Source organism: Scyliorhinus torazame, chromosome 5 (assembly GCF_047496885.1).
Source record: "Scyliorhinus torazame isolate Kashiwa2021f chromosome 5, sScyTor2.1, whole genome shotgun sequence".
Taxonomy (NCBI): Eukaryota; Metazoa; Chordata; class Chondrichthyes; order Carcharhiniformes; family Scyliorhinidae; genus Scyliorhinus; species Scyliorhinus torazame.
Genome location: NC_092711.1, coordinates 297,195,884 through 297,212,084, shown reverse-complemented (window position 1 = coordinate 297,212,084; position 16,201 = coordinate 297,195,884). Strand labels below are relative to the sequence as shown.

The 16,201-nt window shown below is 45.5% G+C and overlaps 1 protein-coding gene across 4 annotated transcripts in view; it reads left to right on the top strand.

Moving 5' to 3' along the window:
* The first annotated feature begins 1,423 nt into the window (after positions 1 to 1,423).
* Positions 1,424 to 16,201, top strand: part of eda (ectodysplasin A) — a 366,616-nt gene continuing 351,838 nt past the window's right edge. For all 4 annotated transcript variants that reach the window (XM_072505793.1, XM_072505792.1, XM_072505791.1 and 1 more), the window contains exon 1: positions 1,424 to 1,895. In XM_072505793.1, coding sequence (XP_072361894.1) covers positions 1,593 to 1,895 — 303 coding nt within the window. In that variant the 5' untranslated portion in view covers positions 1,424 to 1,592. The remainder of the gene's footprint in view (positions 1,896 to 16,201) is intronic.

Below are 16,201 nucleotides of genomic sequence, written 5' to 3'. Positions count from 1 at the left end.
AGCCTATCAGAGTCGTTACATAGAACATACAGTGCAGAAAGAGGCCATTCGGCCCATCCAGTCTGCACCGACCCACTTAAGCCCTCACTTCCACCCTATCCTCGTAACCCAATAACCCCTCCTCACCTTTTTGGACACTAAGGGCAATTTAGCATGGCCAATCCACCTAACCTGCACGTCTTTGGACTGTGGGAGGAAACCGGAGCACCCGGAGGAAACCCACGCACACACGGGGAGAACGTGCAGACTCCGCACAGACAGTGACCCAGCGGGGACTCAAACCTGGGACTCTGGCGCTGTGAAGCCACAGTGCTATCAGTGCTATTAGGGGCTGGTTTAGCACACTGGGCTAAATCACTGGCTTTTAAAGCAGACCAAGGCAGGCTAGCAGCACGGTTCAATTCCCGTACCAGCCTCCCCGAACAGGCGCCGGAATATGGCGACTAGGGGCTTTTCACAGTAACTTCATTTGAAGCCTACTCGTGACAATAAGCGATATTCATTCATTCATATTCATATCCACTTGTGCTACCATACTGCCCAAACGTCTGTCCTCTGCCGAACAAATGTCATTCGGGGACAGCCCGAGTTTAGCAATAGCCCTTGGATCGGAAAGTCTGAGTAGGTTGGCCATATTGCACAAAACAATTTTTAAAAAGAGCTCAGCTCCATGACAAACAGAGAAAAAATAAGTTAGAGAGGGAGCAGTGAAACTAAACATTGCACAACCTGCTTGTCACCGATACTCCCAGTTTAAAAGATGCACTTTGAATCCATGTATAACTTTCTGTAACTTGGCTAAAACAATTGTTTTAATTTTCTGCAGGCCTCTTCAAAATTGCCCTGAAATTTGCTTCTCGTATATTAAAAGGCTGCAATGATTGATTGAAAGGTGGCTGTCTATTTTACTTTGTAATCTGCTCCTATTGTTGCTGTGGAAAGGACAAGTGGGGAACGATAACGTTCCCTGAGACGGTCCAGGGAAAGCAAAATAAAAAGACTTTGAATGCGAGGGAGAAAGAAGTTAACATTAGCAGTCACACACACACGTTAACCCTGGTCTCTCTCTCTCTGTCTCCATACAAGATGCTGCCGGACCTGCTGCGAGGATTCCAGCATTCCTTTTTAAAAATAAATGACCGAGGGGATGCTGGAAATCTGGAACAGAAAATGCTGCACAGCCTCAGCAAGTCTGGCAGCATTTGTGTGGAGAGAGAGAGCGAGAAGGGAGCTGACGTTTCCAGTCTGGATGATTGTGTTGTTCTGCCTTTACATCGGATTTTTCATGATCTTCAAGGATGGACCTTGCAGCTGACCAATAGGAGTGGGCTCCTCTCAATGAGGCGGGACTCTGGGGTTTGATTGGCAGGTTGAATGAAACCTCAGTCAGCTTCACTCTATCAGAGCACTCACATGAGAATTTGGACAGTGCAACAAGTTCCTCCTGAGTAAAGTCAGCTGGGGCAGACCTTTTACGGCGGGAGGGGGGGGATTTTTTTTTTGGTTTATAAAAACCGTTGAATATGGTGTGAGCAAGAAAAGGAAGCAGTGCTTCTGAGATCTGGATTGATATTTCCTTTTCTTTAAAAAAAATGGCAACTAAAAGTTTGCAGGGAAAGTTATTAAACTACGAGAAGGAGCTGCCCACTACTTGCAGTTGCAAAAAGCAGTGCAACAGCTGTGGCCTCTTCCTGGGCTTCTTCGTCCTGTCGCTGTTCCTCCACCTGCTCACGCTGGCCTGTTACTTGGACCTTCGATCCGAGGTGAAACGGGAGCTGAGGCTGCAGAGCGGGAGCGAAGATTCAGCCCAGCACCTGACGGATGGCTCCTACCTGCCCATGGACCCGAGCGAGCATGTGTTGGGAACACAATCTGCCACCGCTGCCGCTGACCGGGTGAGTCGTGGGGGTGAGGTGGTGCGGGGGGGGGGGGGGGGGGGGGAGGGTCCGCACACATTCCTGACACCGAGCGCTGAAAATGTTCCCACTGGTAAAACTTTAGCGGTGCCCTTCAAAATGTGCCTGCTTATTTCACACCGCCAACACCACGCCAGCGAAACAATGTATTCCCAGCACTCCGACATTGTCAAATGTTATTTCAATCGAACCAGCGCTGTTTGCAAGCGATTATTTTATGCGGGGGCGCAACTTAAGCTTGTGTGAACTGTCCCATGGGAATATATCCCTGCTCACCCGCAGAATGATTTATTTTGTCAGAGAAAAGTTTCTAAATGTTGCTTTTTTGCCATCTCTTGTGCAGTCTCTCCTCTGGCGTCCGCATCACTCATTTGTTTTTGACTTCATGGCGTGCAGGTGCTCGATTTGCTCAATAACTATCGCTGACATGACATTGAAGATCTACTGGCCTTTGCTGTAACTTAAGTTAACCGAGGGTCAGTAGAGTGAACCATTTTAAAGCATTCTCATTGAGCCCCCACAGAGGAAGGCTTGACTTGCAGTTACAGGAGTTCAGTGAGGAGAGTTTGAAAGGGTGAATGGGACTGACATCGCACAGTAACTGGCGCCAGATTGAATAGTAGCCGTGATGAATTCCTGCCCCATCTTCCAAAGTCATGGCCCATCGTGTGCTGTGTGCAACATCACTTTACTGAACCCCTGCATCCCCCACACGCCAGGCATGAGCGATTGGCCCCAGTGTCGTGTGCAGGACTGCTAAGTAATCAGTCAATGTCACCACGATTCTGATTGCTACCCAAAGATCGCTGCTGGGAAGTGATGGATATTGAGCAAGGTTGGGATCCAACTTGGTCGCCCCAACCCTCTGACACTCAATTATCGACCCGTACAGTCAAACCTACGAATGGAGGAGGCCATTCGTCCCCTCGAGTCTGCTCCCTCATTCAATAAGATCATGGCTGATCTGATTGTGACCTCGACCCCCCACCCCACGTTCCTGCCCAACCCCATAACCTTTCACCCCCTTGTTAATCAAGAATATATCCACGTCTGCCTTAAAAATATCGAAAGACTCTGCTTCCGCTGCCTTTTGAGGAAGCATTCCAGAGACTCACCACCCTCTGAGAGAAAAACATTTCTCCTCATCCCCGTTTTAAACGAGCATTTTTAAACAGTGACTCCCAAGTTGTGGATTCTCTGACAGGAGCAAACATCCTTTCCATATCCACCCTGCCCTGTCAATACCCCTCAGAATCTTAATGTTTTCGCTCAACTCGCCTCTTACTCTTCTAAAACTCTCGTGGATACTGATCCAACCTCTCCAACCTTTCCTCATAAGCCAACCTGCCCATTCCTGGTATTAATCTGGTAAACCTCCTCTGAATTGCCCCCAATGCATTTACATCTTTCCTTAAATAAAGAGACCTGAAACATGGCCTCTTTGGGAAGGGCCTGCTACCATTTATAGTTATAGCTTTAGGATCAGGAGGAGGCGATTTGGCCCCTCAACCATTCAACATAATCATGCTCGGTTGTCCAGCAAGATTTGGGATTCAAGGGAGAAGGAATCCGAAGCAAATTTTCACTGACACCTGAAGTTAGAGAGGCTCTAATTAATTCAAGTTTTAGCAGTTTATAAAACATATTAAACAAGACAGGTGCCAAAACTAAATCTGATTTTGTGCAGAAAATGCCCAGGAAAATACGTCACCGATTGAAATGGTTTCTTTTGAGGGTTGCATCATACAATGCACATTAATTATTGAGGTTGGAAACAAAATCTTGATTTTTTTTTTCTTCTTCGTTCATGGGATGTGGGTGTCGCTGGCGCGGCCAACATTCAATTCCCAGCCCTATTTATTTATTACCCACTTGCTATTAAGGAAGAGAACCATCAAAATCACTTCTTCTGTCAATCCCTTTTCCCCAAAGCATTTTGAAATTTTCCCCAAGTATTTAACGTTCTATGAAAGAGCACCCTGTCTAAGCCCACATCTCCACCCATCCCCGTAACCCAGCAACCCCACCCAACCTTTTTTGGACACTGAGGGCAATTTAGGATGGCCAATCAACCGAACCTTGCAGATTTGTGCATCCAGATGTGTGCTAAATATGTACCGAGCTTTTAAATGAATTCCCCATGACAATACTGATTAGCTGATGGGACCGTACACATTATTATGTGTAGCAATTTCGCAATGCCGGTGCTTTGTGCTCCTGTCGTTCCTGACTTTGGAGATCACTCCCAAGTTTTCGGAGCTATTAATTGCAGGAACCCACATCAGTGAGCATTGAGACAATGTTAATCCTACTCATATGTCGGAGCAAGATGTGTTCCGTGCCTGTGATAACTTGTTAATTGTTTTTGCTGGCACTTGTCACCGCAATTAGTCGTTGACAAGCTGCGACATGCCAATGAATTCACAATAATTTTGGCTATCCAAAAATCACAAGCAACCACTGGAAATAAATGTTTTAAATTGCATTTCCGTGAAAACAGTTCCCTAACTCTGCGTGTGGCTCTGTTATTGTGCACGCACGGTTGGCGCAAAGGCTGGTGTTTATTTAACCCTATTGGGCAGATAACGGATCCCTGCAGCTTTAACTTGCCGCTGGAAAGGTTATGGCGCTAGACATACCATGGCTATTCTGTGAAGAAAGTAAATTACCCAGTGGCTAAAATTGGTCAATTTCACTGCACTGAGGCAGAACGATGAGGGAGATTCCAGATTAAAAATTAATCTGCGTTGAATTTCCTGTTGTCTTGGGGAGGGGGGTTGGAGGAGGTGTTTTATAATAGGGATTTTATAATCAAGTCTGAATTCCTCCAGATAGGGTGGGGAAATGGCTGTCAAGTGATTTCATCTGCAAAACACACGCGTGGATGTGACGGGAAGGTGCGACCCAACACAGTCACATTCAAACAAAGTGATGATTAATGAAACCTCATTTTAACAAGTCTTCAAGAATGGGGTGAAAAAGAGCGTGAGAGGAGGGGGAAGTGCTTCACCGACTAAGAGGGGATTAGACAAGATGGGAATTTAAGTGTTTATCAGCTGAGTGAGGGAGCAGGCACGCAGTGTTCGGCAGCTGACCTTCTGGTACTGTCGGTCAGCTCCGTTCTGGATTGAAAATTTTCTATCCTATGCTCCAGTCAAATTGTTCATACAGGAGGGATAAGTTAAATGCGAATCGGTGCCCCGTTCACTCTGTGCTCAGGCCAGCATGGAGCACGGGCAAAACGTTGATCAGGAGTAAAAGCTGAGCCAGTCTCAGAATGAAGTGGTCAGAGCTGCGAAAAAAAGCAGTTTTGTCGCTCAAGTGATGGATATGCTACCTATTTATTCTCTTCATCCTCCCAGCATTAAAACAGATTATCTCGTCATTGAGTTCACTGGTGTTAAGTGAAATCTTGCTTTGCGCAAATGTACTCAATTAGCCGTGAAGCAATTTGGAACATCTTGGGGGTTGTAAACTGTGCCAACGAAATGCAAGCTCTCTGATTTTTTTTTTACATTGATGAGGGATTCAAAGAGAAATAGAAGCCTGAAGGGAAATCCACATTTAAAAAATTTGTTCATGAGATATGGCGTTCTTGCCATTGCTGGTCAACTGTGGCTGCCACTTCTAGGAACTGCTGTGAAATGTGTGATAAATGTTGAAGTTGTAAAATTTATGGCACATCTATAATGATGGGGATGTGTGGGAAGTTTGGAAATGTTTGTGGTCCGAGTACTTTGCAGCACTTCTACGGGTTCAAATGGTCTTTCAGGGTACCAATGCAGACCTGATGGGCTGAATGGGCCCTTTCTACATGGTAAAGAACCTGTAATTAACAGTAAATTGAATTTAAGCTTTTCAACAAAATGTAGTTTAGATTTTCATAGACAAAGCAAATGACATCATTATGGTTTGGTTGAAATGTTGGTTTTCTGTTGATGTTTGTATATTTCTGTAATCTGTAACTGTTTACAATGCCCAAAAATACCTCAATAAAATTGTTTATTAAAAAAAAAAGCAAATGACATCAACACCAACGTACAGTGCCTTTAATGTAGTAAAATGTCCTGTTCATATGGGCATGATAAAACAGAGTGCGACACCGAGCCACATAAGAAGATATTAGGACAAAATCTCAATGGATCTTAAAGGAGAGAGAGAAGTTTCGGGAGTGATGCTTGAATTTTGGTCTTTGCCAACGAAAGGCATGGTCACCAATCGTTGAGTGATTAAATTTGAGAATGCATAAGGTGGTTAAAATTGGACTGACCGGTAACACAGTGGTTAGCATTGTTGCTTCACAGAGTCAGGGACCCGGGTTTGATTCCTGGCTTGGATCACTGTCTGTGCGGAGTGTACACGTTCTCCCTGTGTCTGCATGGGTTTCCTCCTTTCGGTGAATTGGACATTCTGAATTCTCCCCCAGTTTACCCAAACAGGCACCGGAATGTGGTGACTAAGGGATTTTTACAGTAACTTCATTGCAGTGTTAAGCCAACTTGTGACACTGACAAAGATTATTGTTATTAAATTGGAGCAGCACAGATATCTTGGAACAACTGGTCAGGGAGGAGAGTGGCCAAGGAGAGATTTTCCCTTGAATGCATAATAATAACCTTTATTAGTGTCACAAGTAGGCTTACATTAACACTGCAGTGAAGTTACTGTGAAAATCCCCTATACTATTTACTTCAACCACTCCCTGTGGTAGCGAGTTCCACAATCTTGCCGCACTGGTGATAACGCCTCTAACAGTGCTGCACACCCTGAACATTGCACTGGAGTGAAATATTGATTGGATTTTGTATTGAACAATATCTACGGCTCAGGCAACTTCAGTAAAACGGATTATCTACTCCTTATTGCTTTGCTGTTTGTGGGAGCTTGTGTGCAAATTGGCTGGTTGTGTTTCTTCATTGGCTGTGAGGTGCTTTTGGAGAGGCAGGGGAGAGGCGAGGGTGAGGGGAGGGGGGAGGTGGTGGTGGTGGTGGGGGAAGCGGGGAGGGTGGATGGAGGAATAGATTGGTGGAATGGGGAGATGAGGAGTGGGGCTGGGTGGGAATGGGGAAGATGTGAAGGGGAGGGTTGGGCGGGAGAGTGGGGAGGGGGAGGGGGGTGCATGGCAGTCACAAAGGAACTCAATTCCATTCTCGCCCATGAACCAATACACGCTTTCATCAAGGGTTGCTAGATAGCAATGGGAATCCTGGCCGATTTAGTTTTACTACCCTTGGGATAGGGAAAAAAAACAACTGGAGTCTCCCTCTCTCCATTCTTATTTTGGCCATTTAACTCTCCAGGACCTGGAGTTCTCATCTGGCATCTTTCTAATCAATGTGACATGGCAGCTGACAGACCTAACCTGCTGAGCAATGTTTCAAAGCTGTGGCTGGTTAAACCATTGTCTTTCCTTCCCTTGTGCTTTTATCTGCTGTCAATCAGTCACATCGTGTGCTTCCCCCTGGTACGTACCGGCTTCAGCACAGTTCTTTGTTGCCTTTGGCACTACATTGAGGGAAAGGCAGACAATTACTTTTGTAAAACAAACCTCAGTGGGAACAAGAAGTGACAGGGAAGATTGGTGCATTTCCTGCTCAGCAGTGAGTTTGCCAGCCTCATAAAGAAGAAAAAGCTTCTGTTCTGTGTATTTTTATGAAAGAAAAGATGTGCCTGTTTGGAGAGCCAAGCCTGTCTCCTTGGTAATTGAGGTATCAATGAAACATTAAATAAAGACTAGTGGATACAAAAGGGTGTGAAACAATGGGCAGTACCCTCAGGGGGGTCAGATGATGCCTGAAACTAAAATAGTGACTCCGAACTGTCACTTAACTGCTGAAATGGACTATTGAGTAATTGTTCTGTGTAATCCAGGTTGCTATAACCATGATCTGTTGCAACATAATCATAACTTAGTTTAAGCAAGAAATTTAAAGAAAAGAAAACGGATAATACAATAACACATTCTTCACCTTGTTGCATCCTTACTCGTGCTCAGTCTTAGGATTCAAACTGTGGGTCTTCTTGCTTTCATCACTCTTTCATTACCCTTAGATGAGGCACGCTACCTCAGCGGTTAGCACTGCGGCTTCACAGTGCCAGGGTCCCAGGTTCGATTCCCGGCTTGGGTCACTTCTCTGTGTGGAGTCTGACACCACGTGACACCACTGTTTAAAAAAGGAGGTCGGCAGAAAGCGGGTAATTATAGGCCGGTAAGCTTAACTTCAGTTGTCGGGAAAATGCTGGAATCTATCATTAAGGAGGAAATAGCGGGGCACCTGGAGGGAAATTGTCCCATTGGGCAGACGCAGCATGGGTTCACAAAGGGTAGGTCGTGTCTGACTAATTTGGTAGAATTCTTTGAGGACGTTACCAGTGCAGTAGATAACGGGGAGCCAATGGATGTGGTATATCTGGATTTCCAGAAAGCTTTTGACAAGGTGCCACACAAAAGGTTGCTGCATAAACTAAAGATGCATGGCATTGAGGGTAAAGTGGTAGCATGGGTAGAGGATTGGTTAACTAACAGAAAGCAGAGAGTGGGGATAAATGGGTGTTTCTCTGGTTGGCAACCTGTAACTAGTGGGGTCCCTCAAGGATCAGTGTTGGGCCCGCAGTTATTCACAATTTACATAGACGATTTGGAGTTGGGGACCAAGTGCAATGTGTCAAAGTTTGCAGAGAACACTAAGATGAGTGGTAAAGCAAAAAGTGCAGAGGATACCGGAAGTCTGCAGAAGGATTTGGATAGGTTAGGTGAATGGCTAGGGTCTGGCAGATGGAATTCAATGTTGCCAAGTGTGAGGCTATCCATTTTGGGAGGAATAACAGCAGAATGGATTATTATTTAAACGGTAAGATGTTAAAACATGCTGCTGTGCAGAGGGACCTGGGTGTGCTGGTGCACGAGTCACAAAAAGTTGGTGTGCAGGTGCAACAGGTGATTAAGAAGACTAATCAAGTTTTGTCTTTCATTGCTAGAGGGATGGAGTTCAATACTAGGGAGGTTATGCTGCAATTGTATAGGGCGTTGGTGAGGCCGCATCTGGAGTATTGTGTTCGGTTTTGGTCTCCTTACCTGAGAAAGGACATATTGGCACTGGAGGGAGTGCAGAGGAGATTCACTAGGTTGATCCCAGAGTTGAGGGGATTAGATTATGACGAGAGGTTGAGTAGACTGGGACTGTACTCACTGGAGTTTAGAAGGATGCAGGGGGATCTTATTGAAACATATAAAATTATGAAGGGAATAGATAGGATAGATGCGGGCAGGTTGTTTCCACTGGCCGGGGAAAGCCGAACTAGGGGGCATAGTCTCAAAATAAGGGGAAGTAGATTTAGGACTGAGTGTAGGAGGAACTTCTTCACCCAAAGGGTTGTGAATCTCTGGAATTCCTTGCCCAGTGAAGCAGTTGAGGCTCCTTTAAATGTTTTTAAGAAAAAGATAGATACCTTTCTAAAGAATAAAGGGATTCGGGGATATGGTGTACGGGCCAGAGAGTGGAGCTGAGTCCACAAAAATCAGCCATGAGAGGCTTGAGGGTTCTATCATTCACTGTATATTCCCTACCTGTATTAGACCTTCCAAAATGCATTACCTCACATTTGTCCGGATTAAACTCCATCTGCCATCTCTCCGCCCAAGTCTCCAAACAATCTAAATCCTGCTGTATACTCTGACAGTCCTCATCGCTATTCACAATTCCACCAACCTTTGTGTCGTCCGCAAACTTACTAATCAGACTAGTTACATTTTCCTCCAAATCATTTATATATACTATGAACAGCAAAGGTCCCAGCACTGATCCCTGCGGAGCACCACTAGTCACAGCCCTCCAATTGGAAAAGCACCCTTCCATTGCTACTCTCTGCCTTCCATGACCTAGCCAGTTCTGTATCCAGTACTGCCACCCACCTCTCCTTTTCACTTCCCGAGCTTTCCTGAATGGCTTGTACCCTAGAATATTAAGTGCTCAGTCCTCATCATTTCTAACTTTATTTCTGTTATTATAACATAATCTTTATTATTGGCACAAGTAGGCTTACTGCAAGTAACACTGCAAGATGTTACTGTGAAAATTGCTAGTCGGCACATTCCGGCGTCTGGGCGGGTACACTGAGGGAGAATTTAGAATGTCCAATTCACCTAACAGCACGTCTTTTGGGATTTGTGGGAGGAAACCGGATCACCCAGTGGAAACCCATGCAGACACAGGGAGAACGTGCAGACACTGCACAGACAGTGACCCAAGCCGGGAATCGAACCTGGAATCCTGGCGCTGTGAATCAACATTCCTAACCACTTGTTCCATGCTACTTGATTCCACTGGATGATATTCTCACTGCTATTTGTGCTAGTAGCTCACCAAATGTAATCACAACACGTTCTACTTTTGCATACATGCAATGTAAATCTGCCTTGTATTGTTTGTAGTTCTTCTTAATCTGCTGTTATCTAAAATGGCCTCTTGTGCACATCCCCACATCCTTCACCAATACTATTCAACACATTCAGTCCTTCATGCACCATAGTGCTCTTCTTTTACTTCTACATGCTCGTGCCCTCCTCCTTGCTAGATTAGTTTAAGGACTCAAATCACATTGGTGAATCTCCGTAGGGGGACATTGGCCCAGTCCTTTTTTAAGGTGCAACCATTCTTTTTGAATATGTGACTCCTGCCCCAAGAATCTGAAGCCTTTCCTCCAACTGATACAAAAATGATACCTGGACTACAGGGGTTAAGTTAAGAGGAGAGATTACTCAAATTAGACCTGCTTTTGCTAGAATTTAGACGGTTAAGGGGTCATCTAATCAAGGTATTCAATATATTAACCGGGAATGTCAGGGTAGATAAAGATAAACTATTTCTATTGGTTGGAGATTCTAAAACTAGGGGGCATAGTGTAAAAATTAGGGTCAGACAGTTCACAAGAGATGTTCGGAAACACTTCTACTCACAGAGTGGTAGAGCTTCGGAACTCTCATCCACAAACAGCAGTTGAAGTTACAAAAGTTGATAATTTTAAACCTGAGGTAGGTAGATTTTTGATAAGCAAAGATATTAAGGGATAAGGACCAAAGGCAGGTGTTTGGAGTTTAGGACACAGATCAGCCATGATCGCATTGAATGGTGGGACAGGTATGAGGGGCTGAATAGCCTACTCTTGTTCCTCTGTTCCTGCACCATGCCTCAAGCCACGCATTGATCCTCCCTCCATATCTACTTTTTCTACTCTCGTCAGCACATGCCACTGGGAATAATCCACAAATAACGACATTTGATGTCCCACTTTTTAACTTACTCCCTCGCTCCTGAAAAACTGAATGTAGGACTGCAATACCTGCCCACTCTATTTCATTGACGTGTACCACATCTTCTGGCTCATTCCCTTCCCTCTGCTATATCAATGCAAGTTGCTGTTCCTTGGGATCATGGTTTGAAAGAATACTGAGTGGGCACTTGAGAACAGTAATTTCGGAACTCAGCATTGGAGCTGGGAGTGCCAACATCATTTCTGTGATGCCCACACTATGTGGGACTCACAACGGTGCTTGTCTGTTCCCCAATCTATAGAATCTCTTATATGGGTTGCATTTCTGCTCTTTGCTCTTTCCTCCTAATCAGTCCAATGCCCATTGGCACCATATCCTAGACTGCACTCCTTCAAGGCACCACCACTCACAGCAGTCTCTAATGCTCTTCAATACCCACAGAATATTCCTTCAAACCATGCGCCAAAAGAACAATGACATTGGCTTAGCACTTCTAATGTAGTAAAACATTCCAAGGTCCTTCATAAACAGAATTTGACACCAAGCCACTTGCCTTGGTATTAGGACAGGTGACCAAAGGCATGTGCAAAGAGGGACGTTTTAAAAAAAACATTTGCAGGGAGAGAGGATTTGGGAGTGAATACTAGAACTGGGGGCCTCGGCTCCTGAAGGTACGTTGCTAATTATGAAAATCAGGGCGGTGCAATAGGCCAGAATTAGAGGAGTGTATGGCTGGAGAGGTTTAGAGATGAACAAGTCAAAAGTCAATTTAGACTTTTGCCCCTGTGCCTGCTCCCTTTTTGAAGTCTCACTTTGTGAACATAATTTCTGATCTCCATGGAGGCCGATAATGTAAAAGAACCCAATTTCCAAAATGTCCTCAAGCTAAAACAAAAGGCTACTGTTTAAAACTTCTTCTTTAATAACCAAACAATATGAACACAAGTTAAACATCAATTGGCAGGCAAATTCTACTCATGAGAGAATTTGAAATTACACTTTAAATAGCCTATACAACTAAGATACATCTCTACCGATTTACTGGTAGCTCCTTCAGCACATATATCAAGCATCCCCTTCCAGCAAATGCTGAGATGTCCCTTTGACCGCTTTGTTTGTGAGCTTTCCATCAGCCTTGTCAGGATCCAGCATCCCTCTCCTCGGTCTTCACTCTGCTTTCCATTATTTGATGTCTTCCTGAACCTCCTTGCCCCTCTGCCCGAAATCATTAGCCTCACCCTTCCCCCTGCTCCTTGCACAGCCCTCCTTCCACATTGCCCCCCTTGTCTTCATCAGCCCTCCCATTGCATTCCACCCCCTGTCGAACCTTCGACCTTTGTCGCGGTGGTTGCATGAGTCCCGCAGCACAATTTGTCCAAACGCCAGTATGTGGCATCAGGACTAAGGAGACCCCTGTGACCCCTATCCCCCACAGTACTGATCTGAGATAGTGCCACAGGCGGGTCCATGGGTCCAGCAGCCCGGTGATGTCCGTGAAGACCCGCTCGGCATGGAGCTGAAAGCAGGAACTGATCCGCCCCGGCGAACTGATGAACCACGGTTTTGTTGCACACACTCCAAAGTTTCTTGCAAATTGAGGACTGCCTTGCGCATGCCACCCTTTAGCAATTGGATTTCAGACCAACATAATTTCATGTTTGTGGGGTGCACGATTGAAGGGCCTGACAGAATGCCGGAGGTCAGTTGTTTTAATAAGCATTCATGAGACGCAAATAACATTCAGGCCATCAGCCAATGGGAAGACCAACCCACCATTGGGAGAATTGATACGGCCAGAGTCTCCCCTCCCATTAGTCACCAAACCTGCCGCCAGTGAGATGGGAGCATTCCACCCAAAGACTTTAAAACTACCAGTGCCGACAACAGATTGCAAGCTCTGTATTTCATCACAATATTTGGAGCATGGACTGCTGGCTGTGATACATTGCTGGTGATATTCAGGCCCTATTCAGGTGACTAGTCCACAATTTGATGGCACATCTTCAGTTAGGAGGCCATACACACATTCAAAATTATCATTGACCTTAGGCAGCAAACACTTCCAGTTAATTGCCAAAAGAAAGCCACACATTTCCCAAGAGGACAAAAAACTAGAGGATAATATAACAGAATAATAGCCTTGTTTAAATAGGGGGTTCTCATGCTTTATTGAAACTGGAATAGCCATTCTCCTAATTTAATTTCTTGCCTCAAAAAGTGAGGAAAGAGTAATATTTGTGAACATTTTGCAGGTAGATAGACCATGAGACAAGACTTGAAGGTATGTCGACAGCAAGGTTGCTGAGTGACGTAGTCCCTGATCTCTGACTTGGGAACCCTCAATAAACATAACAGATTCTGAAGTGAATGTGCAAGTGAGTGGTTTCTGACCATTGGCATTCCTCACAATGCTGCTCCCAAATCAGAAGAGAAATGAGAAACACTGGTTGGACTACTTGAAGATTTGTTCCTGCAATTATTCTTCGGTTCAATCATGAGGAAACATTAATTGCATGGCAATAAAATTCAAGTTCAACAAAAGACTTATACAGCTGGCCAATGTTTGCACCTTGCATCAATTTTAATAATAGCTAGGCTTTACATATGGGTTATTAACTTTTGCTCTTTTCCCGTCTGGTTTAGTGATTGACTGGAGAGCAGAAGTTGCAGACATCTGCTCTAATGTCAGTGAATTTGCATGGAAAAGGTTGCTGTCTGTCGACATTATGAATAACACTATATCTGAGTGCAGCTGCCAACAATATATTGTCTCCGTCGCACATATTGTCTACCTCTACCTCTACCACTGTCACATTGACCTTCACTGTTCTTGTCTCATCCTGTCCGATGCTAGCACTCTCATGCTTTTGTCACCTTCAAACTATATTCTATCATCTCTGGCCACCCATCCTTCAGAGTCTGTAAATTCAGCTCCGACAATTCTCTGCAGCTTATATCCAACCTTGCAACAAGACTCGCCCGCCCTCTATTAGTTCCCTTGCTGGTCCACATTGAATTTAATATTCTCACTTTGTTTGAAATCCCTCCATGCTTTGTTCAATCTCCTTGCTTATAACCTCCTCCAATCCTACTAACGCCCTCCCCAATAATCTCTGATCCCTTGACTCAGCCTTTTAGCTCAACCTCCTCAATTCCCTTTAGCTAGTTAATTCCCATGCTCTGGATTTTCAATTCCTAACCCTGTCCACCATTTCACCTTTAACAACAACCTTAAAACCCAGATTTTAAACCCTTGAGCCTTTTATTTTATACCATTTTCCTACGTTAAAGGCGCTATATAAGTAAACATGGCTAGGATTTAATGTGGACGGCGGGTTGGAGAACTGTAGGGTGCCCTGTGTCATTTAATCTGGGCGGCCCGATGCTGTTCCGAGGTAATCGGGCACCTCAAACCCACAGAAAGCCCAACCCCAGGAGTTGCTGGTTATTCAGAGGCAGACAGTCTCCATTCTCAGCAGCGCCACCGGGAGCAGTGGCTACTGATAGTGCTGCAGTGAGGCTCATATTAAGTATCAAAGATGTTCCCACAGATGGAGGTGAATGGTGGCGGGGTGGAGGTTGCAGGGAAGGGTTGCTGGGAGATGGTAGGGGTGGGAGGAGGAGTCAGAGTGAAGGTCAGGCTATGGCTTCCTGTGGCAGGAACCCTCCTCCCAAAGCCAGTTTCTTTGATCGGCCACAATGTGCACATGAATGAAAACCCGGCCCACCCTGCTTGCAGGCCACTGGCAAACCCGATGGAGTTTGCTGGACTGCCCGCTTAGATGGTGAGTCCCCATTCGCTGCTGATCAAATACCAGTAGTCGGGGAGGTGAAGCTCTAAAGTGACCACTTAAATACCTCAATTGGCTTCTGGGAGGGAATGTTCCCGCCCAGGGCTTGATTGGACGGAGGTGGGATTTGCACCCTGCATCCTCCCAAAACATGCCTCCAATCTCAGGTGAGGGGGAGAGGGGTGTTGGGGAGGAGGGGGGGGGGCTTAAATTCCACCCTATGTCTTGATTCTGTGTGCAAATTGGTTGCCATGTTTTTCTGAATTACTCATCAAAAGCACGTCAATGGATGGAAAGTGCTTTGGACACTGTGGTTGTGAAAAGCATTATAGAAATGCAGATCTTTCAAAGTGGAAAACTCGCCAAGGCTCCTTCGGTAGTGCATTCCAAATCCACAAACTCTATTGCCTGAAAGAACACAGTTTGCAAGTTGGGAAACACCCCAACCTGTAAGTTCCCCTCCAGGTCATACAGCATCCGGGTTTGGAAGTACATTACTGTTCATTCAACATCGTTCGTTCAAAATCTCTGAATTCCCTCGGCACTGTGGCTGCACGTGCATCACATGGACTGCTGTGGTACAGGAAGGTGGCTCTAATTGCCCCTGTGGTTCCCAACTTTTTCTATTTGGCTGGACCTCTGTTTCTTAAATCTGTGCTCCACTGAAGGAACTGTCATATTTTTGTAGATCGACAACTGCCAGACTTGGAACAACTGCCATAATGCTGTGAAGGGTGGGTGGCTGTGTTAGAATCATCAAATTTACAATGCAGAAGGAGGCCCATTGAGTCTGCACTGGCCCTTGAAAAGAGCACCCTACCTAAGCCCACGCCTCCACCCTATCCCGTAACCCAGTAGCCCAACTAACCCTTTTGGACACTAAAGGCAATTTAGCATAGCCAATCCACCTAACCTGCACATCTTTTGGACAGGAAACCGGAGCACCCAGAGGAAACCCACGCAGACACGGGGAGAACGTGCAGACTCTGCACAGACAGTGATCCAAGCCGGGAATCGAACCCTGGACCCTGGAGCTGTGAAACAACTGCTAACCACTGTGCGACTGTGCTGCCCTTAGTTCAGAGATGTGCAGCTTTCAATGCAATGCAAAATAACCTTTTTTAACCCGTTCACACACACGGCTGGTGCTGGCGAGGCCAACATTCATTGGCCATCCCTGAATTCCCTTGAGAAGGTGGCAGTGAACCATACTGCTGGAACAC